The sequence below is a fragment of the Crocodylus siamensis genome, chromosome 10, assembly GCF_052110815.1.
Source record: "Crocodylus siamensis isolate JL-2025a chromosome 10, ASM5211081v1, whole genome shotgun sequence".
Classification (NCBI taxonomy): domain Eukaryota; kingdom Metazoa; phylum Chordata; order Crocodylia; family Crocodylidae; genus Crocodylus; species Crocodylus siamensis.
Window position 1 is genome coordinate 4,634,373 of NC_143404.1, and position 27,017 is coordinate 4,661,389.

Here is a 27,017-nt window from a genome sequence, read left to right on the forward strand (position 1 = left end):
AGCAGCGCCACGAGAGATTTCTTTGGGGCTCCAAGTCTCAAATCCTGCCCCAGCACTATACAGCCAACTTTGGCTTCACTTGCTCAGCAAAGCCAACATGTTGCATGCGCGTACCCTGTCCCTATTGCCCCCTACATCCACTTCTCCCCTTTGAAGCTATCCACCCGAGAGCACTGAGAGCATGTGTCGACTGCTCCACTCCTGCCACGACACCTCCTGCCGGCCAGAGCCCCGTGCTCCTTCCCAGCTTTGCAGTATTTACAGCAGCTGGGGGAGACGGTGGCCAGAGGGTTCCTCATACCCCCAAACGACTGGCTATCAGAAGGGACCTTGACCCACCATGAGCATGGGCTGGAACGTAGCAACCCCCTGCCTTTCTCTGTTACGTTAGGGGGAAGCGGTTTTATATACCCACCTCCTTCACCCAACAGTCCCCTTCATCCAGCTGTCCTCTCCTGCCATACAAGTTAAAAGCCTCACATTAACTGGAAGGAAGAGGCCAAAGAAGCCAAAGCTCAGCTCACCTAGAGCAGCAAACCCCCCTGGGGCTATTCACTGACCTCAGGGAGCTGCTCTGTCCCTGCCTTGAGACCACCCCCGTTCCTATTTGGACTCTCTCACACCAAAGCCAAGGCAGCCAAGGCCTCAGTGACCTGCCAAGACCTCCATTAGAGCCAGCGGCACTGCCTTCTTGCTGAAGGCTCACAGATGCAGCCCCGGGAGAGAATTTCACCCATCCTCCCACCATCTTCCCTTTGAGACCAGCTCCCCCACACACAGGAAAAGCCGGGGACACCCCTGCCTCAGAGGCCCGACAAAGCGAATAGAGACGCTGAGAGGGCGAGACCCAGTGAACTCCCATTTTTGTTTTTATCTGTAATAAAAAGTGAACCCAAAAAAGAACCATGTTTCAGTAGGTAGCAAAAAAGACAGACGCGGCCCTCGCACAAAGAGTGGAAGTTGCCTCTGAAAAATAGAGCTCTGGGGCGAGGAGGGAGGGGAACGAGACGGCTGCATCATCCTCTCAGCAAGGGGAAGCCATAGTCTCCTCTGAGGGGGAAGCGCTGCTTGTCCTTCCCAAGGGCTGCTTCCTTCTCTGGGAATAGTGCAATAGCAGATGGGGGCCTTCGGGAACAGGGGCAAAAGACATCCAGCTTTTCTTCTTCTGTCCCCAGCCAAGCGTTGGTGGCAGAGTTACAACACTCGGCTCTACAAGTCACAGTTAAAAGACCTTATAAATTACAATTTAGGAGTTTAAAGGATTTAAAACAAACAAACAAACAAAAAACAGTTTTCATGTTGCTGGGCTTCCCTTTTCCAACTTCCACACTTCTCCATTCATTCACCGTCGGCAGTCATGGGGCAGGCGGCGCTTTAGGCACAAGAGAGAAACGCGAGTTAAGAGAGGAGGGGGAACGTGCGTGTCCCAGTCCCACAACGAGCAGCCAACTCCCCCAAAGCCACGTACCACCCCTCGTCCCCCCCACCCAGCGGTCGTACGATAGTCTGAAGCGTGGGGAGCCTAATGCTGCCCCAGAGACAGAAAGCTCCCCTCCCTTCCATGCATGCTTCAAAGCAGTTGCTTTCCTTTGAATTTTGTGCTGGATTTTCCTCCTGGGTCTTAGGGCCCTTGTGCAAGAGGAATGGAAAACCCCAACCTGTTCATATAACGGGCACCTGCAGGCAGCAGCAGGGGTACAACTCATCCCCTCTCTCTGCCAGGAGACCACGTGCTACCCTTGCAACCTCCCTAGCCATGCCTGGTCAGGCAGGAAGTCCACTGACCAAAGTGGGGGGACAACCAAAACGATACGGACAACTTAACCCCTCACCCCCAGAGGACAGAAAAAGATGCTGCCTCCAACGGGGAAATCCTGAGCTGCTTTCGCTTCTCTGAACAGCCTGTCCACAGGCTTCTCCAAAGCAGCAGGGACAAGTCGACACCACTTGGGCCAAGGGTGCCAGAAGCCAGACAGAACTGGTGGGGCGAGAAGCTGCGGAGGGAGGGGAGGTCATGGGACCTGCAGCTTAAGCTGAAGCTGATGCATGACAGCTAGGAGGGGAGACGCACTTCACTGCACTCCTGCTACCTGTGGGAACCATAAGCTTAAGAGCTTGGGGATTTCCGTTCAGGGAGCAAAAAAGGAAAATAAAACTTCACAAGCTCCTCTTAGGCTGCCTGTACCTCCGCCAGACAAAGGCCGTGTTGCTTCACCCTTGCAGGCTTGTAAAAAGCAGTGCTTGGCTTTGGCTCAGTCCCTGTGAATTCAGCTAAAGCCAAGTACAATGCAAGGAGGGGGAAGAAGGCAACCATCCAGCTACTCTGGCCACAGGGAGCTTGGACAGTGGCTTTTAGTGGGGGGGATGGGGAGCAAAATTAGGAACATGCGTCTGTCAGCACAGCACAGCCTTCCCGGAGAGAAACGCGTGCATGTGTGCGTGCGCACGCCTCTGCCTGTTGTGAGGTTGTCGTGTTCGATGCTGCTTGCCTGAAGGGCAGGTTCTCAAAACACAACGGGTCTTTAAAAGCACTGGCTTCAGGTTACTGGAGTTCACCACTCTGAAGGGCCAACCCCACGGGACACGTACCTCCTCACGTGGATCCCGCCGGCTCGGAGGTTTTCTTCTTCTAAGAGGAAGCAGAGAGAGACGATGGTTTCACCGGCCGGGCGTGCACAAGCGCTGCATGTAGAGGACCCCACGGGGCCAGTCCCACAGCGTGTCGGCCACTGGAGGCTTCTCTGCACCCTCCCAGCTCTCCCCCTCCATCAGCTCTCTGGGCTGGGATAGACGAGCTTTCTAGTGGTCCAGAGACTCTGCTCTCATCACTCCCGCATTGTCCAGCCTCCCCCCGCATCTCCCTTACCTCCTCCAGCTTTGGGCAGCAGAAGCCTCCTCTCTCCGAGACAGCAAAGCAAGCTGGGAAGGGTTGCTGCGGTTTCCACCCCCCACACACACCCCCACTACCTGGTGACACGGACAAGCCTGGCAGCCCCACCCAGCAAAGCTACACTTCCCTCCTTGGGAGCGAGGACAGTTTGGAGAGCAGAGCCTAGCCCTGCACTGCCAATACGGTGGGGTAGGACAGAGAGGAAAGCTGCCCCAGCTACCCCACCAGCTCAGGGGGCATCCAAAACATGGCCTCCCGGGCTACCTTTAGCCTCCTCTACCCCTTCCCCAGCAGAGGTGTCTCCCCCGTGACTCGGAGCAGCCGGACTGGCCCTCGCCTCTGTCTGGGCAGCCTGGGACATTGGCCATTTTGTGCTACAAGTTCCTGACGGACAGGAACAACATCCACACCCACCTTCTTTTTCTTCTTCTTGTGAACAGAAGAGCCATCTGCACCTAGCTCCAGCCCAGAAGACTTCTTGCTTTTCTTCTTCTTGTCTTTTACAGCCTTCTTTTCTAAAAAGGGGAAGAAAGGACAAGCAGCCACATGAGAGAGGGGACCGGGGGGCAGAGCTGTCACCCAGATCAGACTCCTCCAGTGAGGAACAAGTTTGGGCATTTTCAGAAGAGGGGTCACCGCCTGGGTGGCAGCTCACCCACCCTTGCAGGGCAGAAAATGGTGATGGTAACAGCCCAGTCCCGTTCCTAGGGGACCAACTTATCCCACTACTCCAGCCCACCCGGGGGACACCTAGGACGAAGCAGCTGCAGCTCTGAGCACCCCCCCGTTTCATCACACACGGCTCAGAGCACATGCAAACGATGCAGGTGTCTCCGGTGCTGGGTCCACAGCTGGCAGCAGTGGTCTAGAAATCCTCAGCCCCACCCGTGCAACACAGCCAGGACCACGTGCGGCCAGCACTGTCCATTAGCCACCCCGGAGAGGGGCAGAGTGGTTTTCCAAGCATCAGAGCCAAGTGAGAGGAAGGCAGAGCTGGGAGGACAGCGGGACTGCACACACTTAGGGTCAACTGCTGCTCTGGTTCAAACACCAGCAAGCTTCAATGTTCTTATTTCCAGCAAGCCGGGATGACCCCAAACCCATGCCCGACCCACCACCCCCACGCAGGCTGCGTCTCCCGAACAAGGAGGGTGGAACAGAAGGCAAAGCCTTCATGAGAGGTGGAAGGGGCAGGAGTCTCTCTTCTAACTGGGAGCACCACGTGCCCATCCAGCTCCAGTCTCTCCCGCTGTGCTAATGGCACCAAGCTGCCTTCTGCCCTTTTCACCCCTCACCGTGGTGCTGTAATAAAGCAAAGGCAGGGTGAGAGCGCTCCTGCCTCACCTGGGGAGAGCACAGGTGCCAAAACCAGGCAACCTCATGCTGCTTTTATGTATGACTAGGGGAAAAAGGGAGCCTGGACAAACGGGCCAGGACAAGTACCATGAGCGCATGAGACACTGGAAGGGAGAGCAAGGAATAGCAGCCAAGTGCTCTCTGGAGTGCCATTTATTCGCTGGATGATGCCTGCCCCCCAGTGCTAACCCAGCCCTACCACCCTGGGGAAGCGGGGTGCGCTTCGGGGGGACCCTGTATCAGTAGCTGCCACCAGACTCTTACTTTTGCTGGATTTCTTTTTCTCCTTGCTGCCCAGAGACTTCTTGGCACCATCTGCCCTTTTGCTCTTCTTCTTGGGTGTCTCGAGGCCGCTCTGCTTCTTTTGCTTCTTCTCCTTGGGCGCGCCCGTGGCACCAAGGCCTCCATCCTCTGCTTCCAGCTTCCGCTTCAGTGAGGGTTTCTTCTGTTTCTTATTCTCCTTGTCACCGCTCTGGGGTGTTTTCGGAGCCCTGCCTGGCCCCCCCTTGGCTTTCTGTTTGCCCACTGTCTTCTTCCCCTCTGGCTCACCTCCAGCCGGGCCAGCCGGGACCTTGGCGGCTGTGGTAGCCTCATCTTCGCTCTCGCTTCTGGAGCTCTCCCCTTTCGAGGGGGATATGGACAGCAGGGCATAGGGGGACATGGTTGTTGGCGTCCCCTTCAAACCGCTGTCATTTTGCGGTGCTGCCAGGGCTTTCTTGGCGAGGGCGGGTTTCAAAATGGCACCTCCATGGCCCCCTTTCCCTGCTGCAGCTGTTTTGCCTGAAGCCACCTTTGGCGCGATAGGTTCTTGCCCAGAAGACAATGACAGCGGCTTTCCTCCTGCGGAGACAAGTTTAATGACACGATGACCCAGGGAGGTTTATTTACAACCCCAGCGAGAGGCTGGGACCCCTCCAGGCACCCCCGCCCCGCACAGCAAACTCCACAGGGCAGCATGTCTGATTCAGCCCCAGGAACAAGAGAAGCACAAAGGGCTTTATAAAAGTCTGCACGGGGGAGCGCATCACCTCCGTGCGCCCGTGTTGGGGTCTGAGTCACAAAGGAAAAGGCCAGTTGGCTCCTCCTGCTGCTCACTGAGTGGGAGGAGCAATTGCTAAAAAGCAATTAAATGGCTTTTTAGAAGAGCAATTAAAGCACTTTGAGTCCCTAAAATAAGAAAGGACCAGGAACTGCAGCTGCAGCCCCCAGCACATTAGCAAGCAGCATGAGCAGTGCCCACGTCAGCACAGCGCTACGAATCGCTGCCTTTTGAGCACCGAGCTTGCATTTGCACTAGCAGGGACACACTGGATAGACCACTGGATCTCAACCAGGGTGCCTCGAGATCCTTTCAAGGGTGCTGGTCAAGGTTGTGCAAACAGGATTCATAAGATAAACCCAGATATTTCATCTAGGAAATCATAGTGTAAAACCCTTCTGCCCCTCTGTGGGCCGAGTTCTTCGCAACAGAACTGCTCTACTTTTCTTTCCTGTGGTTAACAACAGGAGTGAAAACCAAGCTGACATTTTCTGAGGGGGGCCACGAGTCTGAAGTCAGCCTGAATCACTACATGTTAATGCTCTTTTTTTTTTTTTTATTATTATTATTATTATTATTAGTGCTCTGAGCAACGCATATTTAAGGTCACACCTTACACTGTGAGAGGGCCCATATTGCTACCCGCTTCTTAGGTTTAACTATTAGGTGCGCTGCACGCTGCCGTTGCACAGGAGGATACAGAGCTCCTTGCACACGCAAGCCCCGTGAGCAGCCAGCCCGAGGGACGTGCAAGCCCCGTGGAACGGCCTGCCGTGTCTCGCGAGGTGGACAGCAGGGGGCAGCAGCACACCGTGCCTCGCCCAAGCGGAGGATGGGCGCGAGGACGCCGGGCTCCTGCTTTTCACTTGGACTCAGCATCAAAGCAGAGCCGCCAGGCCCCCCAGCACAGCTCTGGCCCGGGCAGGCTCATCTCCAAAGCGCCGGCTAACAGGGCCTCCTCTACCTCCCACTGGAAAGGACGCGACTGTGGAGCAGGAGCCCCGAGCTGCCCTGGCATTAGAAGCTGCCTCTGCAGCTGCTTTCACTTGGGAGCCAAGTCTCAGCCTCCTCTCCCCAGCCCAGTCTAGCACCGTCCTGGACTCACCCGCTTTCTGCGGGGCCAGGGTCTTCTCAACATCCGTGTCCGAGTCGCTGCTGCTCTCACTCTCGGAGACGTCAGCCTGGGCTGCCTTCCCAAGAGCGTCAGCCGGAGCCGGAGCCGGAGCCGCAACCACAGCCGCTTTCCCTGCCTGCTGTACTTCTGAAGTCACAGTGGCTTTCAGCAGGCCGGGATACCCTGCTAGGAGGGACTGGAGAGCACACATACATACTTGGTGAGACGCACAAAGATACTGGGCTCATCATACCCTCTGGCCTCCAACCAGGCCCATTTTAAACACCATCCCCAACTGCACCAGGCATGGACCTCCAGACAGGCAGCCAGGCTCCCCAGGGCCTAAACTATTTCTGTGCCATGGTACAGTTGCAGCTTGAGGACGTGAGCCGGGGCACCGGCAGGCAAAGTTGCACAACAAGGATGAGGGCGTTGGAACAAGTCTCTATCCCTGCACCCCAGGCTCAGAGGGGACCCCTCCTCTGGCCACACACCCAGGCAGTGTCGTAGGGGCAGGGCATGGCATGAGGCTGCTGGGGAGGGTGTGTATATGATTGATACGTTTATGGCACATCCAGCTGATTGCAACACGTGTGCCTTTGCTCCCCCTCACCCCCAACGCAGGCATGCAGGGGAGGTTTCTGGCCTGTCAGCAAAGGCCTAGGCTTGCAGGCAAAGCTAATGGGTCACAGATGGTCTGCAGGCCCCGTGCAACCACTTAAGGGGAGGTTGGATGACTTAGGCATGGGTTAGGCTACAAATAAAAGTGGCTGCTCAAGGTATGACATGGTTTCCCTGGTTTAACTGCTTCAGCGCTGCAGGGAACCAGGTTCTCCTTGGGCGCTGCAGTGCGGCTGCAGGAGCGAGCCCTGTGGGGTTTGTCCGTCTCCCCGTACCAGGGAAAGTTTTCTCCCCAGTGGACACACCATAGCTGGGACTGCACAGGCCCCCATTCAACACCTCCACAGGCAGCTGCAATCATTCATGCCTGGGGCAAATCTGTTCATAAGCATCCACTCCCTCCTCGGGGATGGATGTCAGGGGCCAGCAGACCCCAGCCTGGAGGACATGGTACCTGCGAAGGCTGCTCCTCATCCTCGCTGGACTCAGAGGATGAGCTCTCGGCTTCATTTATCCTCCCCGGCTTCTGGGGCGCGCCTGCTGGAGAAGCAAGTTGCCTGGTGAGATCCTCCTGCTGAGATGCCTCAGAGGGTTTCATCGCTGGCAGCCTCCAAGCTCCATGTGCCCAGGAACCTCTAGGAGACATGCCCTCTACAGCACCCCCCCTCATCGCTAACGAGGAACGAGCGGCCCTCCTGCCAGCCGAATTCGGGTCTACGGCATGACAAGCCCTTCGTCAAGCTGGCTTGGTGTATGGCAAACCTGCTCCAAGCACCCCCCGAAGCTTCCCAGAGCAGTGTCGCCTACCAGGCTTTGGGGGCGGCTGGGCTGTTTCCTCCTCCTCGCTCTCCGAGGAGTCGCTGCTGTCCGAGCTCTCCTTTCCTTTGTTGGCCCCGGGGGGGTCAGCCGGGCTGGGTTTGGCCTTGTCTGCAGTGGGGAGAACCGTTTTTCCTGGGGTTGCAACAGGGCCTTTGCCCCTGGCGGACGTGCTCTTTGGTGGGGCAGAGTTTCCTTGAGGACCCTTCTTGGCAGGGGTGGCCGCTTTACCAAAAGGAGTCCCTGGCTTCAAGCTGGAGGGGAGAAGGGGCTGGAAAACAAATAGTGAGAGATGTCAGGATGAACAGAGGTCAGTTCAGAAAACCCTGAACAACAGGGAGCCCCCAGGGTCACGTCAGAGCAGGATGGCCTTGCAGAAGAGGCCAAGGCGACCTCAAGTCCGCCCCCCGGTGTTACAAGCCGTAGTAAAGCTGTTTAAACAACCAGTGCCTTCTTTTCCCCATAGGCAGAGAAGACCGGGCCACCTGCCTTGCACGGGCAAGGTAGAAGCTCCCTTAACGAATGCGCCTGACGAAGTAAGGCTCAGGCTAGAAATTGTGGCAGGATCAGAGGGTGACCGGGGCCACACTGCTTGTGTTCTTGTTACCCCCCGGGTCACGAGAGGGGGGACATGCAAGGCCTGGGCTGGAGGAAGCGGTAGTTTAGGCCTGAAATGGAAGAGGGAACCAGGCAGTTCGGTGCAAAGGTGCAGAGGTGAAAACGGGATGCAGCCCTGGGGGGAGGGACCCGGACACGAGGCGCAGCCCTGCACGGTGACCAGCCAAACGGGAGCTTTCAGGACAGAGTCTGAAAGAGGGAACCGCAGCCTCCTCGGTGAAGGCAACAGGGATTTTCTTCTTGTGCTCCTCTGTTCTGCCTACTGGTTCCTATAAAAGCGGCTATGAAAATAGCCCTGCCTTTGCCCCTGCCTTCACACCACCCCCTCAAGGGGGAACCTCCGCTGCGACGAGCCTACAGACACCGGGCACGATCCCCGCTGCTGCACCCCCCTATGGGAAGAGGCGCGCGGCCCCACTCGCACCTGGCTCACGGCCTTCACATCCTCCTCGCTCTCCGAGGAACCCGAGCTCGAGGTCTCTGCTGCTTGGTAGAGCGTCACGGCGGCCTTTACAGGGCTGGGGGCCACTGCGTTCGCCCCTTTCCGCAGGGTGCTGGCTTTCACAGCCACGGTGTTTGCCGTCTTCGCTGCTGGGACAGCCGCTGCTGGTTTGGGTTTCGCTTGAACCAGTTTCTAAGCAAGATGTGAAAGGAGTCAAGTCAAGACTGAGCGGGGCTTAAGGACATGCAGACAGACAGGCTGACCGACCCCTTCAGAGTCAACCAGGAAGGACGGAGAGCTCAGCCCCATTGCGTGGACATGGACAATCCTGACCTAAGCAGAGTCTCCATGTTCACAGGGAAGGAGCAGGGGTGGAAACCAGCCCGCTGGCTGCACAGCAGGACACCAGGCCCCTGTAAAATCCAGCCCCTTGCTTTTTTCAGATGCCAAATAGTTACAGCAGCCAGCTCACCAGCCATCATTTCATCAGAGCCCAGGCCTGCTACTTGCAACGGAGCAGACACAGCCCTGGCACAAGCACCAGGCAGAGAGCTGGGACCCCGTCGGCAGAGGGCAGGAGCGAATGCATACCGAGCAGGGTTGCAGAAGGGGAAAGGACAGAGGAGCAGCAATCAGTCTCCTGGCATTCAGACACCAGCAGGGCTGCTGCGGGCAGCCTCCCTTGTCCCCGGCCCTTTGAGCAGGCCGGGGGCTCAGACATCCCTCACAGACAGCATCTGGCATAAAAGATACCAGCCCGGGGGCAAGGGACCCCACGTGCCTTTCCTCCTTTTCCAGCCATGATCTGAGAGCTCCAATTACAACAGCCACTTTATTTCATAGGATAATCTATATAATAAACAGGCTTTAATAAGTGGTTGTTCACGCTGGCTGCTCGCCCGCCAGCGAGGGAGACTGTCGCTGTCTATTTCTCTGCAGCACAGAACAACGTGGGCAGCTCCTTTCCGGCCGCCTGCACCCAACAAGCACAGAGCTGTGGGCGTCACAGGGCGTGTCTGCACGTGCATTTACACCGGCTTAAATTTGCTGTACAGCAAGTGGGAGTAGGTCAGCGTCTACATGGGCAGACATTAAAACGCATTAACACTGTGCATGGACTGACTAGGGGCTACCTTTCGTCCCAACTTGGTCTGCACACACAATGTTACTGTGCAGTAAGGCATCTACATGTGCATTATTGCATAGTAACTAATCGGGTATAAATTTGATACCTACATCATGCAGGTATCAAATACATGCTCAAGTCAGCGTAAAGTCGCCATATTTACTGCGCAGTACAGGCATGCATGTGTAGATGTGTGCATGTACTCTGCAGTAATTTCAGTTACTGTGCAGTGGATGCATACATGTAGACGCACCCACAGACACCTTGCTGTAGCAGGACGAGGCCTGAGAGCAGGCACTTCCTCTTGTTGTGGCCACGCAGCCATCTGGCTGGCACGACTTCCAGTGGCTCGCGACCCGCGGAGCTAACTGGGCAGAGCCATGGCCGTACCTCTTGCACAGCATGGCTCAAGAGTTGTGCTTAGAGGGTGCTCCCCATGTTGGAGCGATCAAGAAGCCCTGAAGGCCAAGTGTGCCAGACGGAGGGTGTCTCATACTATCAATACCCAGCTCCACGGCCTCAGAGCCCCAGTGCTCAGTGGGCCGGGCTGAGCTTCCTCCCTGACCTCCTCCCCAGCCGCACGGCCTGGCTACCTGCGCCAAGGTCAGCGCGTCTTCCTCCGAGTCAGACTCCTCGCTGGAATCGTCGCTGCTCTCTGCAGCCCCTTGGGCCTTCGGGAGAGGTGTTGCAGGAGGCTGGGCCTTCTTACTACTGGCTGGCAGTGCTGCAACACCCGTCTTCATTACTAGAAAAAGATCAGACAGAAGCAGGTTGCAAGCTGTTTGTCCAGAAAGGGTGGCTTGTGAGCTGGGAGGGGGAGTGGGGGAATAGATGTCTCGATGATTTAAGGGTTCTGCTTTGAGCTACAACTGATTGACAGAGAGAGGAAAAACCCAGCAGAAAGACATTTACTAGCAGGCAGCGGCTGCCAACAACTCCTTCACGGGAACAATTTATCTTGCTGCCCCCGTTCCCGGGTGCCTTGGCTCGCTCGTTAGCGTGGCTCTTGGACGAAGTGACTCAACAGGAGGCAGCATGGAGAGGAAGCCTGGGGGACACCATGATTAGGAACGCCACTGACAAGCCAAAATGGCTGGGCTCTGGAGCCAGAACAAGGGAAAAAAACCCCTCCTTTCCATTGTGCAAATAAACCATGAGAGCCAGATGTGGGAGGTGGCGGGGGAGGGGGGAAAAAGACATTGTGTTGTAGCTGCCCTCCTTACACCGGAGGGAGGGAGACCTTTCCTCCACTGCATCAGCTGGGGGTGCCCGCGTGATGCCAGACTTCCTCGCCCCACCCTTGCCCTAGTGCACCACCCTTGTTGCCCTACCCTAACCCCAAGCTCATTCAATACCATTGTCAAAGCCTTGGGATTGAGCCTTGGATGCAAAGCTCCAGAGCGTCTGTTAGGCCAAAAGGCCGTTCCGCTCCCTGCAGGTGCCGGCTGCCGGCAATGGGGAGCAGAGAGCAGCTTGCAGCAGTCTAGGGAAAACGGAGCTGAGCTGCAAACGGGTCTAGCTACGTCTCGCCACGGCCCAAGCTGAAGCCGAGAGGAGATGACACCGAAGAAGACAGGCCCCAAATACCAGTGCAGAAGGCTAAGGACTTACTGCCTTTCAGAGGCTGTTTCAGAGCCGCGGGGGTCTCTTCCGCCTCGCTGTGGGATGAACCGCTGCTCTCGCTCTCGGAGCCTTTGCCCTTCAAGGTGCTTCCAGGGGCTCCCACAGGAGTCCTGGCTTTCGCAGTCTGGCTGAGCTTGCTGGGGGACGTGAGTGGTGCTGGCAGCCTCTTGACCCCGCCCGCCCAAAAAACAAGACAGAAAACACAGTCAGGGATCAACACAGTCAAGAGGTTCAACGTGAGAACTGCCAGCGTGGTGCATCCCACGTCATTATCCTCCTTTCCTCCCCAAACAACGTGGGTCTGAACTATAATCATTTTGGAAACTAGTGAAATGCAGCTGCTTCTGGGGTGGGAGACTGCTGCTGTTTGCGGCGCAAAACTCTGGAGGAGTGCTTGGGACTGGAAGGGAAGTAGGACACATCCCTACTGGAATAAATCCGGGGATGACTAGGACCCCGGGGTTTGCCCACCCTGTCTTCCCATATTGTCACAGCGTTCTTGGTAGAAAGTCTCGACACCTCCGAGAACTGCACCGCCCTATTGTCAGGCTGAAGTAAGGCTCGGTTTGAGGGGAGAGCCACTTCCTCTAGGCTTACCCGTGTCACACCGGTGTGAGCAAGGTTTGTTTTAATGCGCTGACAGATTACATCTCCCAGGACCAGAGACCTTACTCCACTTGCAAGGAACAGAAGGCAAAGCGAGAGGATTGCAAGAGCTGAAACAAAGCAGCTGCCCCCCCATGCTGGGAGAGTGCCAGAGAGCTCAGCAGGAAAGGGAGGCCCAATGCACTACTGCTAGGAAGGACTTTCTACCCTGGGTGCCAAATGCCTTAAATTCACGTCAAAATAGAAACCTGCACCACCCCGCTCGGGCTGAGCCTCTGAATGGCGGCTGTCAGCATCCAGCTTGCCAAGGCCCAAGGCAGCGCGTGTCCCACGTCTCCGAGCTCTGTGCAGCTGCCATCTTGATGCAAGAAGGTGCCAATTATTTTAGCACTCAAAATAAAATTGCCAGGTAAGACCTTCTCTCTCACCCTTCCCGGCTGCTTTGAGAGAGAGAGAGAGCGCGTGTGCAAAGGGCTCCCGTGGCCCTCTGGCTGCTTGCACAAGAGCAAGAAGTCACCCTGTTTTGCAAGGAGTCCCGGGAACATGTTCTCCAGCCCTGCACCCACTCAGCCGCAAAGCACAGCCTCCGGCAGAGTGCTCAGCACCCTGCAAAAGAGCGAGGGGGAGATCAACACCGTGTCTGGCAGGCTGAGCGGACACAGAGTCGACCCAACCTGACCTACTTCCAGGGCAGCATCCACTGGGCAGACTCTTTGCCGAACTGGGAGAGCCTGTCCACCGAAGCCCCCACGTCCACCCCGGAGTCTCTCTCTCCCTCCAGGAGCTATCCTCACTACACAGCCTGCAACACTGCTACCCAAAAACTTCCTCCCCACCCTCCCTTGCCCGATCCCACTCCACCTATGCATTCAAACGAAGCTCCAGGAGCAGGCTGGCATCATTTGGACAATGCACGGACGGGGTGGGCTCTTCTCCAGTGGTCACGAGTTTGAGGACGGCTCTCGAAGCCAGCTGCCTGGCACAGCCCGGCGGAGCGCTATCAGCGGGGCAGTGTCTGCCGTCTTGCTAAGCAGACGACAGCATTTGCATGTTTACCCCCTCATTGCACGGCTCTCCAGACAAACCAGGCATGCTCAGGCTCAGCACAGAGACCTCTACAACAGGAGCGAGGAAGAAGTGGTTCGCTGCACTGTTTTGATTCAAGTGAGTCACTATCTCCAAGAGAGAAGCCAGCTTCCACACGGTGAATCAAGGGGGATTATTCGAAGCAGGCGCCAAGAGGGAGATGAATTGCCTACTCGGGGGTGCACTAGGCGCTCTCGCTCCCGCAAGGCAGCTACCAGCTGTGGGGGATTTTTAAAGAGATTCAGACCAACTCTCCTCCAGCTTCCTAGCAACGAGGCAGGCTCCCGCTCTCTTTCCGAGAGCAGGGTCTCGTGGTTAAAATGTGAGGAAAGAGCATGGAGGCACGTTACGTAAGGATGCACAAAGCAGCAGCGGGAGGATCTGGAAACAGAGGCAGATCGGTAGGCGAGAACAGGGCAGCCGAGCAGGGAAGACGCAGGCCGCCCAGATCTCAGCTCTGGAGGGATGGGACGTGTAGATTCAGGTGTTCGGGGGAGATTTTTAACCACATCAAAAAGCAGGAAAGAAAAACCCACAATCAGGCACGAGCATCTCATGGTGGACGCCGATGAATGGGAGACACGCAGCCGTCAGCGGGGGCTGCTGAGGCTTTTGGCCTTCCTGAACGGGTGGGAATGGGCATCTTGCTAGAGAAGCCAGTGAAACTCTGCTACAGCTTCTTCGAGGTCAGTCTCATTCATCTTTCCAGCCCCGAGGAAATATGCAAACACCCTGTCAATTCTTTGACTAAATATTCCTGAGTCTTCAGGGGTAAACATACCAATTAAGTAGTTCAATTTAAGCATGATGTTCATTTTAATTGTGCTAATCCACCCCCACAATGAAAGATGAAGCAGCTTCCAGCTCCCTGTATCTGTTTGAATCTTGCTTAGAAGCAACAGGAAACGGCAGGATACAGTAAGTCAGTCGTTGGGCACATGCCCAAATACCTCATCTTCCCCATCTGGTAAGACAAGTTCCAGCGGGAGGGTGGGAGCGTGGACACGGATGAGGATGCCATGACTTCAAACGTCCCTGCATCCAGGGCCCTGCCTTAATGACAGTCAGCCTGCTTGAGTTTTGACAGACCTCCAATTTGATCACAAACTGGCACCAGCAGTGGGTACGTGGGATTGAAAATTTGCAAGAACAGTGGCACATGGAGAGGCTGAATCCTTTAATTGCCTTCAGCAAGCAAGCCGGCGGCTCCAGTCACAGCATCTTCATCTTCAACTAATGCTAGGGTTGGGAACGTGCATTTTTCACGTATGACTATTGTCACAATGGACGATCTTCACTGGATTTGCACAAATTCGGCATGTAGCATAAAACCCCATCCACACACCATCCTTACAGAGGATCAAGACATGTGTCGTAGTGCAACAGTGCTGTGGAAGGTAGACCGAGATAGCACCAGTCATGCAGATGCCCCCAAAGTCAGATTAGGGCTGTGAAAAGCCACATGCAACTCTTATTAAATATTTCACTGGTTTACCAAGAGGAACGGATTGACTGGGCCAGGGCCACAACCCTGTACATCCCCCTGGGCACCATCAACATTCGGTTCGAAGCAAACTGCTTTGCTCTGTGGCTCTCCTCGCCGAGTTTCAGCTGATTTCAGTCCTCACGCTTTTAAACAACAGGAGATTTTGCACAAGCTCAAGATTAAAGTGATGGCTCAGTTTCCGGTCAGGATGGACTCTCATCCTGGCAAAGACTGCGGGGTCTATTTTGCCTCCCTCAGTAGCAAGGGGTGGTATCCACTTCCTGGGACCACCTGATCCTATTTTACCAGCATCTTTGTACGGGTGTTGTTCTCTCCACCCCAGCATTTAAGTGCCCTGCTGCTACGCTGGCCAGGGGGCTTGGTTTTTCCCCGTGACATACTGTCGAGTTTGCTCACTGGGTGTTACGTGGTGGCGGTGTAGGCAGGGGCTTCTTTTGGACAAGATCTGCTTCAATGGCTGCCGGCAGTCACGGGGGACTGAGAACAACGACCGGGGAGGTCTCCTCCAGCCTCGCGTCCCTATGTACTCGACCATCCGAGTGAAGCACTCTGGAAGTGCTTGGGACCCTCCTAGAATTGGTTTCTACTTCACAGTTATGTTTTGCAATGACTTCGGAGTTGGCTCTCTCTGGCAGCAGCCGGTTCTGTGAAAAACAGAGTCCTAAAGAGGCGCCAAAAATGTTGTAACCACAAACTAGTCATTTGGAGGCTGTTTAGCTCATGCAGCATTTCGAAAGGAAAGGAAAGAAAGAGTCAAGTCAGAAGGAATCATGGCAACTCTTCTAACCAAGGAGGTGGAGGAGGGATCTCTCGCTCAAGGGCTGAAATTTCAAGCACCATATGGTCTTAGCATCCTAAGAATATCAGTATACTCAACAAAACCCCCCCACAACCCCCCGCCCAGCAAAACCAGAAGCTACACACCAAGTCCTAGCAAAAGTAACAATCTCCCAGCAAGCAACCAACCCACCTTCTGGCTTATCGGCACAGGGGGAGCCTCATCCTCGCTGTCTGAATCATCGCTGCTCTCTGAACTATCTTGGGGCTTCGTGCTCACAGCAGCCTTTGTAGGGGTGTTGTTTTTCCCAGGCACTGGTTTGGCCTGCTCTAGTACAGCTGGTTTAGGTGTTTGCTTTGCCAGGGCTGGAGTGGTCTTGCTGGATAGCAGAGCCACTGATGCACTTTTTGCCGGTGTCAGGCTGGGCTGCAGAGATTTTGCAGGTGATTTTGCCTAGTGCCAAGAGAAAGCAAGAGGTATCAACAACAGCCATCCCAGGACGACCACTCATCCGCCCAGGTTAAGGCAGAAGGAATTAAAATGCAGATGCAAGATTTAGAGTCCCAAGGTTGGATAAGTGGCAAATGCCAAGAGGACTAGCGACCGGCCTGAAGAGCACCCTGTCTGCCAGGGTGAGGGAGTAGCGGGAATTCCTCACTGCCGTTCTGGTATTACTGGTCACAGCCACACAAACGATGCAGATGTCAAGAGAGTTTCCAACTCCAAGGCATGGAAAGCAGGGAGTTAAAAAGGACCAGACCTCGCACGCTAAACAAAGCAACAGAAGTCTGGTTTGATATTGCAGGTTTGATTCTCAGCCTCTGTTCACAGGGCATATGTAACCCGTGGCATGTGTGGAGCTGCAATTCCCACTTTTGGGAAGGAGAAATTCATGCATTTTATGTCGACTTGAAAGCAATAATGGATTCCCATCTTTTAAATAAAAATACAGGATCCATGGGCTCCAAATCACCACCATGGGCTTGATGTTTGGGGAGGATATGAAGTTGGAACTACGACCTGGCATTGCACCGTGATTCAGTTACACAGTTCCTGGTGCACAGGCACATGGGAAAGGGTGTGGAAGAGAGCGCCTCAAACGGACACACCTGTGCGGCGGATGCGGGTTCCTCATCCTCGCTGTCGGACGAGTCGCTACTCTCCAAAGCGTCGTCTGACTTTGCGCTCCCAGCTGCTTGTGCAGGACTCGTGAGCTGCGCGGGTGCCGACTTGGCCTGGCTGGCCGCGGGCTTCCGCAGAGACAGCGCGGACCCTTTCCCCGGGCTCCTCGTGGTTGACACCGGAGTGACGGGCGTGCTTTTCGTCGGGGTTGCATTGGTCTGTGCTGCTTTCACAGCTGGTTTCGCCTAGAGCCAAGAGACCGGTATGAACAAAACAGCAGTCCCAAGACTGCCCAATTCACCTGCTCAGGTTAAAGACATGGGATTAAGATGCAGATACAAGGAGACTCTTTAGGGGCCCAGTGACCAAGAAGGGGTGAAAGCCAGTGACCAGTCTGAAGAGCAAGACACTGTCTGGCAGGGCAAGGGAGAAGCTGGAACTCCTCATGGGCTTTCTGGTGCCGCTGGTCACAGCCACGCAAACGATGCGGGAAGGCAGCTCATGCCAAGGGACATTTCAGCTCCCCAAGACACGGGAACCCAATGGCTACAAAGCACCAAACCTCTCCCACCCAACCAAAGCAGCAGAAACCAAGCCTGACATCGCAGGTCTGAATCTCAGTGCAACAGGCCACCTGCTCACTGGGCACGTATGACCCCCGGCCTGCTTAGAGGTGAAACTGCTGTTTCTGGGTGGAAGGAGGGGAGGAATTCCTACATCATCTGTTAAGAGACTGAATCTGTAGCATTTGCTTGAAGTTTGGAGCAGAAACCACCTAGAGCCATTAGCAACCTCATTACAAGCACGGCCTTACATTGCACCATCATCCAGCTACATCTTTCATTCAGAAAGACCTCAAGCCTGAGGGACAAGCAAATGAGGGGGAAGAGAGCATCTCAAACGGACACACCTGTGCGGTGGATGCGGGTTTCTCGTCCTCGCTGTCGGACGAGTCGCTGCTCTCCAAAGTGTCGTCTGACTTTGCGCTCCCAGCCGCTTGTGCGGGACTTGTGAGCTGCGCGGGTGCTGACCTGGCCTGGCCGGCTGCGGGCTTCCGCAGAGACAGGGCGGACCCTTTCCCCGGGCTCCTCATGGTTGACACCGGAGTGACGGGCGTGCTTTTCGTCGGGGTTGCATTGGTCTGTGCTGCTTTCACAGCTGGTTTCGCCTAGAGCCAAAAGACCGGTATGAACAAAACAGCAGTCCCAAGACCGCACAATTCACCTGCTCAAGTTAGAGACAAGGGATTAAGATGCAGATACAAGGAGACCCTTTAGGGTCCCAGTGACCAAGAAGGGGTGAAAGCCAGTGACCAGTCTGAAGAGCAAGACACCGTCTGGCAGGGCAAGGGAGAAGCTGGAACTCCTCGCGGGCTTTCTGGTGCGGCTGGTCACAGCCATGCAAACGATGCAGGGAAGGGGCAATTCGTGCCAAGGGAAATTTCTGCTCCCCGAGATGTGGGAACCCAATGGCTAAAAAGCACCAAACTTTTCAATGTGGTTAAAATCTCCCCTGAACACCTGAATCTACAAGCACGCAGCACTCCCAGGCCTGACTGACGCTATGGCTGTTGGCTTCTGACTGGGCTGCGGTGCCCCTAGGACAGGCCATGAATGGACATCAGAGCCATGCAGAGGCACTGCCGTCTTCTCCAGGGCACTCTTCATCCCGCTCTTAAGGGATGGTTTTATGATGTGCCTGCATGTCTTGGTACAGGGCAGGGGTCATACATGACCGCGGCCTGCTTAGAGGTGGAATTGCCGTTTCTGGGTGGGAGGAGGGGAGGAATTCCTGCATTGTCTGTTTACTTGAAAGCATGATAGGATTTAACTTGCAGCATTTGATTGAGGTTTGGAGCAGAAACCACCTAGAACCATTAGCAACCTCCTTACAAGCACGACCTTACACTGCACTGTCATCCAGCTACGTCTTTCATTCATAAAGACTCCAAGCCTTAGGGAGAAGCAAATGAGGGGGAAGAGAGCGTCTCAAACAGACACACCTGCACTAAGGATGTGGGTTCCTCATGCTCGCTATCGGAGGAGTCGCTGCTCTCTGAAGTGTCTTCTGGCTTTGCACTCACAGCAGCTTGTGCGGGACTCGTGAGCTTCACAGATGCCGATTTGGCCTGGCTTGCTGCAACAGCTGTGGGCTTCTGCAGAGACAGGGCGGACCCTTTCCCCAGGCTCTTTGCGGTTGACGCTAGAGTGATGGGCGTGCTTTTCGTCAGAGTTGCATTGGTCTGTGCTGCTTTCACAGCTGGTTTCGCCTACAGCCAAGAGAGAGAGAGTGATCTAAGCACAAACACACAACATCTGGAGCAGGAGGGAAATGAAAGGAGTGTTTGGGATGTGAAGTCAGAGGTGGCAGGCACCACAATCTGTGCATGGAGCGAACTCCGAGCAAGGACCCCATAACACTTTGAGCAGCCTGGACAACGACCCTGGGCAAAGCCGGGATCTGCAGGAGGTCAATTTACACTCGCGTGGATAATGATGCTGATTAAATGAGTGCATCCAGCAGGTCAGCACTGCCGTGGGCTTCCTCCTTCCTCTGCCCTGCCCCACTAGGGAGGAAGCAGGATGCAGGCTTTCCATCCGAAGCAGGCGGTGATGCCTTGCTGGGTTGGACGTCTCCATTTCCTCAGGGGCCACAGCAGCCTGGAGAAGGCCCTTTACAATTTGAGGCATGACTGGGAGGTCTGAGTGTTTATGGGCATGGCAGCCAGGAATGGTCAAAGGCTCTCTGACCCCTCTTCAAGGAGTTACCAGGGCAGCTGGGGGGTTGTGTTCCTCTTCAGAGGATGTCTCGTCGCTGGAGTCCTCACTGCTCTTCACCTCTGCTGCAGTTGGCTTCAGCTCTGGAAGACAAGCAAGGAGCCGCTGTCACCTACCCATATTCTCTCTTTGGGGACAGGCAGAAAGCTCTAAAAAGTTGCATTGCTGTTGCTGCAGAAGCCAGAGAAAGGTAAAGTTAAAGCAGCCATCCCCACACCCTCCCCCTGGTAGCCTTCCACTTCCAACCATAAGCCCCACTTGCATCTTCCCAAGGGGAGCTCCACTTAGGGTATTGACATGGGGCAGGGCCTAATGACGAGCAAGGGCCTCCCAAGAAGGTCAGAAACAATTCTTCCAGTCCCATGCATCCTTTATTCACATCTCATGTTCATGTTTCCCACCCCGCCTAAAAAAATTAGCAATCAAAACTTAGGCTGCGTGTCTTGAAGGAGGAACCCGAGTCTGAACAGCATGGTTAAAAGCAAAACTCTTTTTCTTCTACATTCGGCCTTCCCAAAACAAGGTGCGTGTCTTACTCATAGACAGTCTTATTCGGGGGCATGTTGTATGCAGATAAATATGGTACTTCAGAGTAAAACCTGCACCCACACACACACACCTGGGAGTCTCTTCCTCTGCTACAGAGCAGTCGCACCCAGTCCTAGATCCTACAGCAAGCTCGGTAGACGCAAGTAACTCATCTCAAAACTGAGCCGTGAGCATGAACTGCATTTTTCAGGCTGTATGCTAAATGAAGCTATGTCTTCACAAGGATTTCTCCCTCCCTCCCTCGCACTCTCTCATCTCAGAAGTGATGAAAAGGACCTCTCTAAAAATTTCCAACAGATTCATTTCTGGACTGAGACCAAACTTGGAAAGCTGCGGACATTTTCAAAAAACCGCAGGGCAGGAATTTTCCTAGGGCAAGGACAGCAGCCGGAGATGCCAGCGCATGTTGGCTTTGTTGAGCAAACCACCTGACGCACCCATACAGGAGACTACCCCCCGCTAGAGCACACCTACGTCTCTGTCCCCTCAGAAGAAGGGGTACGCCCCATATAAAGTCTGCAAAATCTGGTAGTGAGCAATGATGTTGGCCTTGCTCCCTTTTCCCCAGGGTTTCCTCAGCCTCCACAGGGAGCAATTGACTCGGATAGTTCTCCAGGAACGTTGCAAACACACTTCTCACCCTGGGTCCGACAGCTGCAATGTAACCTGCTCTACAGCCCCAGCGCGCCTTACCTATTTTAGGGGCTGGGAGCTTTGCTCCTGGCTTCTCTTCCTCGTCCTCACTCTCCGATGAGTCGCTGGTCTCAGAGCTCTCTGCTGCTTTTGCTGTCGCCGCCGCTTTGCTCTGGGCACCTCTGGCCTGAGTTGCTGCAGCGGGCCCTGGCTTACCAGGAGCAGCTTTCTTCCGCCCAGCTTTGGCCGGAGTCGAGGCAACAGCTGGCACATCAGCTTTTAGCTTGTTGGCTTTGCTCCGACCGGTGGCTGCAGGCCTCGGTCTACTCGAAGGGGCGCTGGCTTTGTTGGGGGTGGCATGTTGCACAGAGTTCGTAGCCTTGCCACCTGCAAGAGCAGTTTTCACCTGCGGGAAACACTACGGGAAGTCAGTTCAAAGAAATCACAAAACCTCTAATATCTGCGTGAAGCTGCTGCCCCAGAAGCCACCCCCGTAATGTAGACATAGCCCAAGTCTACCCCAGCCTAGATTTGTTGGCAAAGCTAGCAGCTACACTTTCCCAGTATAGGGAAATTCATGACAGCTGCAACTATGCTGGGGCTTATGCCCCAGAAGTGTTACTGAAGAGACAGACAACCGTACCCATCCAACCTGGCTGTGCTGACAGATTCCCAGGAAGACCTGGCATTGAAGCACAAGCAGCCCTAGGAAAGAGGGTAGGGACCAGCGCAATCTCACCTCAATTCCCCTTCCAGCCACAGCACTGTCGTCTGAAGAGGAGGATGCATCCTCGCTGCTCTGCGTCTTCACTGCAGAGTTGGGAATAACCAGTGTGGCAGCTACAACACAGGAGGGGAAGCCGCAGTAAGCAAGGAACCAAAGACCAGGCTGCCCCCAGTGCGCGAGACCCCAAGTCAGAGCTAGCTAGGGGTTTATCTAGGAGGTCAGCATAGCTATCCCCATTGTAGAGATGGGAAAACCGAGGCCACGAGGGTGAATGATTTGCCCACACTCATCCAGCACCAGGGCTACAGAAGAATCGAGCTGGGTTGAAGGCCAGCTACGTGCAAGGAGCTGTGCTCTAACAGCCACACGCCCCGCAAAGGCGCATGCGAGCAGGGGCTCATTTGTGCGGGGAGTTCTTTCAAACAGCCATTACCACTCTCTCCCCACGTGGACACAACTATCCTGGGATATGAGAGGCTTCTTCTGAACGAACTGAATGCACTCCCAAAGCGCCGACCCATTTCGGAGCGATGCATTCGTATACAAGAGCATCCACACAAAAAGCTAACGAGGAGCTGCTCCCCCACCGAGTCCGCACTGCCCCTTCACCCCAGTTATGTCTTCTACAGCCCTGCGTTACACGGGGGGTTACTGCCACTTGGCTGAATATCCTTTGCTTCCTGGTGCCCTCTCCACAGTCTGCTCTCGGCAGCGAAGGGCTCTTACCCTCCTCAGTTTTCACCGCCGTCCCTTCCTCCTCCTCCGAGCTTTCAGAGCTGCTCGCGGGGTCCGGAACGCGGATCTTCTTCTCCAGAACGGCTCCTGCCCCATCAGCTACCTTTCGCTTCTTGGTGTTTGGGGGAGCCCTGAAGGACAGCATTTGCAAGAAGCAGAGAGAGGCATCAATACGGGAGGCAACCGTGGCACCGGCAGCAACACACCCGGCCTCGTATCGCTACGGCTGGCGGGCTCAGTTCTGGAGAGCAACAGCAAGCACTTGTCTTCCGCTTGCAAAACCGTTAAAGTGACCCAAAGAGCATCTGCCAGGACTTCTCCACTGCCTTGCCTCGGAGCAGTACTGAGTAGATCTGAACAGGATCAAGGGACGGCAGGACCCGTTAATAGGAAGCAAGGGATTTCACCCTAAGTAATTGGGAGAAACACTTGCAATCGAGCAAATGTGTTTGTGCAGCATCGTGTCAGACCAGCGGCGAAGGCTGGGCTGGTTCTCCATCAGACAGGCCCAACACTGATTCAAGATCCACAGCAGCCACCCAAACCCAAAGGATCGCATGGAAAAGACGGGCAGGGCAACAGCTAAGAGGCTAACTGGCCCACAGGGCCACGAGCAACAAACTGCTTTATCAGACGTTCGGAACGGACTGGCAAAAATAATAGATTTTATATAGAAGGGAAAGGGACTGGGGAGGGACCCTGCGAAGAGAGGTAGCAAGGGGCTGGATTAGATCGGCGAAGGCAGATCCCACCTGAAGGGATGCTACAGCAACCAGCTCTCTTGACCTGCAAACCTTGTAATGACGGGCTAAGACATTCGAGCATTTCCAATTAAGCACCCAAGCCGGAAATGCTAAAACAGTAGAAGGCCGGATGCTCCAAAAGCTACCGAAAGCCTTATGCCGCCCCATTTGCGAGGCACCCGATAATGCTTTGGGCTCAGGTCTCGTTTGTACAGCACTGCAAGGATGCGACGTAGCAGAGCTACAAGAGGCCGGTATCATTGTAAGCAGCGATCCTCGGGTGACAGAGCCCTTGATTTCCCCGTCACCGGGTCTCACTGGCCCGGCCTACCCCACATCCACCACGCTGGGGTCACTACCCATTGCAACGACAAGGCTAAAGCGGCACCGCGTAACTCAGCCTGGGGAGAGCCTTGCTTTGTGCCATTCAGACAGCTCGCTCTCCGGCTGCTCGAGGACTTCACTCAAAGGCTCCAAAGAGACTCCCTCCCATATCTGGAGGAGGGCACGAGGGCAAAGAAGAGGTGGCCTCTTCAGAGACTGCTGTGAGCAGCACAGCTCATCACATCAGAGCACAGCAGCTCTGCAGGACAGAGTCCCCTCCTGCAAAGTTTAGGTGCAGGACTAGACATAACAGCAAAGGCAGACACCAAACAAGGTGCGAGTCTGGGGACACAGAGCTGGCTGGGGCTACAAGAAGCGAAGGCTCACATCACAGGATATTTGCATCTCAGCAGCACCTTGAGGGTTTTTTTGAACCTGTATTTAAAAAACAAATGTAGGTGATGCAGCAGAGTGCGTAGCACCCAGCATCATTTGCACGTTTTGCATCACGACGCGTGGGTGCAAGTAGCACGGGCAGCGAGATCTCTAGCCAAGCTGCAACAACTAGGTTTCCTCACGCTCGGCTCTTTCTTGCTTAGGTGCCTGCACGATGCCTAGAAAGGAAGCTGTGGAGTTACGTGCACAAACGTGGGCAAGGCGACACGTCCACGTGCCATGCTTTGGCTGCAATGAAACCTATGAACTATCTTCCAAAGTAATTAGTGGCTAAATGCCACTTCCACTAAAATGCTTCGCGCCCTGCTGATTTGGCACGGGCAGCATCTTCCAGGAATAACTGGAATATGCCAGGCCCTTTGATAGCTGCTTAAGCCAGTTTTCCTCGTCTGCACATCTGCAGCATCACACTGCCATGTGTTAAACTAAAGCAGACAGTGCACTGAATGGGCGCGAGATCCTGAGCGCACATTTATTTTATGCTCCATACACACAACAGCCCCACTGCTGCAGACGTCCATGCAAATACACTGGACCCTCCAAGGATCTCAGCGGCAGTACTTGGGGAGGAAGTTTACTCACACAGGCAAGCTCCTGAAAGATCTGCCTTGGAAAAAAGAAAAAGCAAAAGCAAACTTCCAAGTCATTGGGTCACGCCAGGTTCAGTTTGGGGCACAGGAAAACCAGGTGCAAAAATGTTGCAAACATTGCAAACCAGTTGCAAAACTGCAGGGTTTCCAGGTTGTAGCCATATTGGTCTAGAGGAAAAAGCAATTGGGGTTTGTGGTAGGGGTGACAGCTGTTATTAGAGCGACAAGATTTTTGCAAAAAAAAAAATTCTTTAACTGCAAGCGTTCGGGCACAAACACCCTTCATCGGGCAGAGACAAGATTGTAAGCGTTCTGGGTAGACATGAAAGTTCGTATTTCATAGGATTTCACAGAAGAGTCAACAGATGGAAAACTCCTCTGGGCAGCAGGTCTTCGCTGCTAAGGCGTCTCTGAACTTTCATTTCTGGCCAGGAGAACTTTGGCAAGCTTTTCTCTGCTGCCTGATGAAGGGGGTTTGTGCCCGAAAGCTTGCAATAAAATATTTTGGGTTTTTTTTGCAAAAACCTTGTTGGTCTAATAAAAGATATCGCCTCTACCACGAGTCCCGATTGCTTTTTCAGCTATGCCAAGAGTTTTTGCCCCCAAGGAAAACCGCGGTGCCCCGCTTCTGCAAAAGATAGTCTGTGCATGCTGGATCAGGGCCTAAGCCCTGGGAAAGCTCAAGCTGTCGGGAGCTGCATGAAGCGGAGAGGGAGAAAAGCGCTGGTAAAAGATTTTTGCTGGTGGATGCTTTCCTGCCCCCTTAACCCTCCCATAAGGAGTGCAACCAGACCAACCAGTATTTGACTCTTATGCCCTAGGAGAGCCAGGGCCTCTGCCTGTCTTTTAAGCAGCAGCAGATGGAGAAGGCAGGGGATGGTGGTTGAGAAGACACCATTGTTCAAACCACATTTCCACCTTGCAGCAGCAGGAGTATTTCCGGTAAATCAGCCCACCCCGACAAGCAGAAACCGCGAAGGCAGCAGAATTTGGTTCCTGCTATGGCGGGAGAGAAAAATGAGTTGGAGCCTTTTTGATAAGGGTTTCTACTGGACGGACTTACTTCTTCCAGTGGGTGAAGATCTCCTCGAGAGAGGTCGGCAGCGAAGGAAACTCCTTCTGCAGGAGAAATAGAAAGGAAGCGTCACTGCCGCTTCTTACCAAGGTGCAAGGGAAAGCAGGAAGCAGATGGAAAGACACTGCGAGAAACGTGACTTCGGGGGTCTCAGCAGATCACTAAGAAACTATCAAACATAACTGCAACCCCCATCTTTTCATTTCAAGATCCATTACCAACACGATACAAATGAAGTCGAAGGACTTGACTGCTCCATGCAACTCGGGGGAGCTCCACCTCCATGAGCGGAAGGATTTACATGAAAGGTTTAGTCTCGGGTCTAGACTGCAGACGTTTGCACGGAGAAAAGGCACCGCGGGCTAGGATCAGCGCCACGCGGGACCTCCACCTGCTTCGCTCAGGACTAAGGTGCCTGGCAGGACTATTTAGGGGCAGTTCACAGCATCTCCGAGTGGAACCAAGTTCGAAATACCGCTCTCGATCCTCGCCTTTGCAGCCCGTTGAAGACAAGGATGCCCACTTCCGGGGAGGCCGACCGGAGGTTTCCAGCACGCTTCTGACTACATGCACAGAGGCCAGTTGGCATGTGCAGCCCTCGACAGCCCCATGAAAAGTCAGCAGGAGTGGTCTGACTCACCAGCTGAGGTCGAGGGGACATTCATTCCCCCTCCACCCCTTGCACAGGCGCAGATACAGCAAATCAGACCAAGCTCAGGATGCCTCCTTTCCCAGTTGGCTTTTTATTTTAAAGCAAAGTTCTCACTTTCCCACGGGACCACGTAGGCCCAAAGAAAAGGGTGCCCCGCTCAAAGCGACCCGGCAGTCTGGCGTCTGGTCCAGACCACACAGAAACCACCAGCCCCCGCTCCCCGCCCCCCACGCACCGTGGGTTATATTCGGAGGTACCGGGGATGTAGCAGGAATAGCCGAGGCGGCCACAGCACGTCCGCCCCGTCACGGGGCAGTCGCAGGAGCACAAGCCAGCAATTGTTGGGACCTGTGGCCAGGCTGGAAGCCGTGGCCCCGGGAGGCTGCGGGCTGGCCACGAGGCCGGGCCGGGGGGTGAAACGCAGCGCAATCAAATCCAGTGCAATGCAGTGCACCGAGCTCAGAGGCAAGGAGGGCGGGAAGGGCCCCCGGGGGGTCATGGGGCTGGTCCTGCGCGCACTGCACAACTCCATCATCCCGGCCCAGGCTCTGAAAACACCTCCGAGGCCGCAGGCTCCGGCACGGCGCCGGGGAGCCCGACCCAGCGCTCCGCCGCCCTCCCGGGGAGAAAGTTCTTCCTACTATCCAAGCCAGCCCACGCACTGCGGCCCCGGGGAGCGTGGCACGCAAGTCCCCCCCCCGCGGCGCCCCCGGGCCCGGCCCCGCGCCAGGCCGCCGGGGCTGCGGGAGGCGCTCCGCGGGCGTACCTGGCCGAGCTGGAGCCGGAGCTCGCGGGCGGCGCGGGCGAAGCCGGCCTGGCGCAGGTGGTGGTGGATGAAGGCGAGGAGCTCGCGCTGGTGCGGGCCCGCCGCGGCCATGCCGCCCCCGCCCCGCGTGCCGCCCTTTGCCCGCGCCGCCGCCTGCCTCTTCCGGCGGCGCGGCCTTGTGGGGCGGGTAGTTCTTCCGCCCTGACCCGCGGGGCTTCCACGCCGGCCCGTTCCTCCCTCCCTGGG

At 55.3% G+C, this 27,017-nt stretch overlaps 1 protein-coding gene across 2 annotated transcripts; it reads right to left on the reverse strand.

Annotated features, from left to right (window-relative positions):
- Window positions 1-846: 846 nt before the first annotated feature.
- TCOF1 (treacle ribosome biogenesis factor 1) lies at window positions 847-27,017 on the reverse strand. Of its 2 annotated transcripts, none has more exons than XM_090064045.1 (20): window positions 26,772-27,017; window positions 25,342-25,397; window positions 22,157-22,296; window positions 21,443-21,543; window positions 20,764-21,109; window positions 19,513-19,604; window positions 18,747-19,013; window positions 17,655-17,912; window positions 16,732-16,989; window positions 15,815-16,075; window positions 11,634-11,811; window positions 10,616-10,767; window positions 8,879-9,088; window positions 7,828-8,107; window positions 7,475-7,560; window positions 6,391-6,595; window positions 4,511-5,086; window positions 3,305-3,405; window positions 2,590-2,629; window positions 847-1,372 (listed from the first exon to the last, which is right to left on the reverse strand). In XM_090064045.1, exons 1-19 carry the CDS (start codon window positions 26,880-26,882, stop codon window positions 2,594-2,596), a joined length of 3,714 nt encoding a protein of 1,237 aa, XP_089920171.1. In that variant the 5' UTR covers window positions 26,883-27,017; the 3' UTR covers window positions 847-1,372; window positions 2,590-2,593. The 2 variants fall into 2 exon arrangements, with proteins under 2 accessions (XP_089920171.1, XP_089920170.1); XM_090064044.1 differs by having other exon boundaries at window positions 7,475-7,557; window positions 11,634-11,825; window positions 15,814-16,075.

What these genes read in the sequence shown, in the direction of transcription:
- TCOF1 (XM_090064044.1), bottom strand. Translation starts at nt 26,882, where the DNA reads ATGGCCGCGGCGGGCCCGCACCAGCGCGAGCTCCTCGCCTTCATCCAC. An exon ending in ATGTGAAGGCCGTGAGCCAG is followed by an intron (nt 8,108 to 8,878) that starts GTGCGAGTGGGG and finishes TTTGTTTTCCAG; the next exon opens with CCCCTTCTCCCCTCCAGCTT. An exon ending in ACAAGAAGAAGAAAAAGAAG is followed by an intron (nt 2,630 to 3,304) that starts GTGGGTGTGGAT and finishes GCTTCCTCTTAG; the next exon opens with AAGAAGAAAACCTCCGAGCC.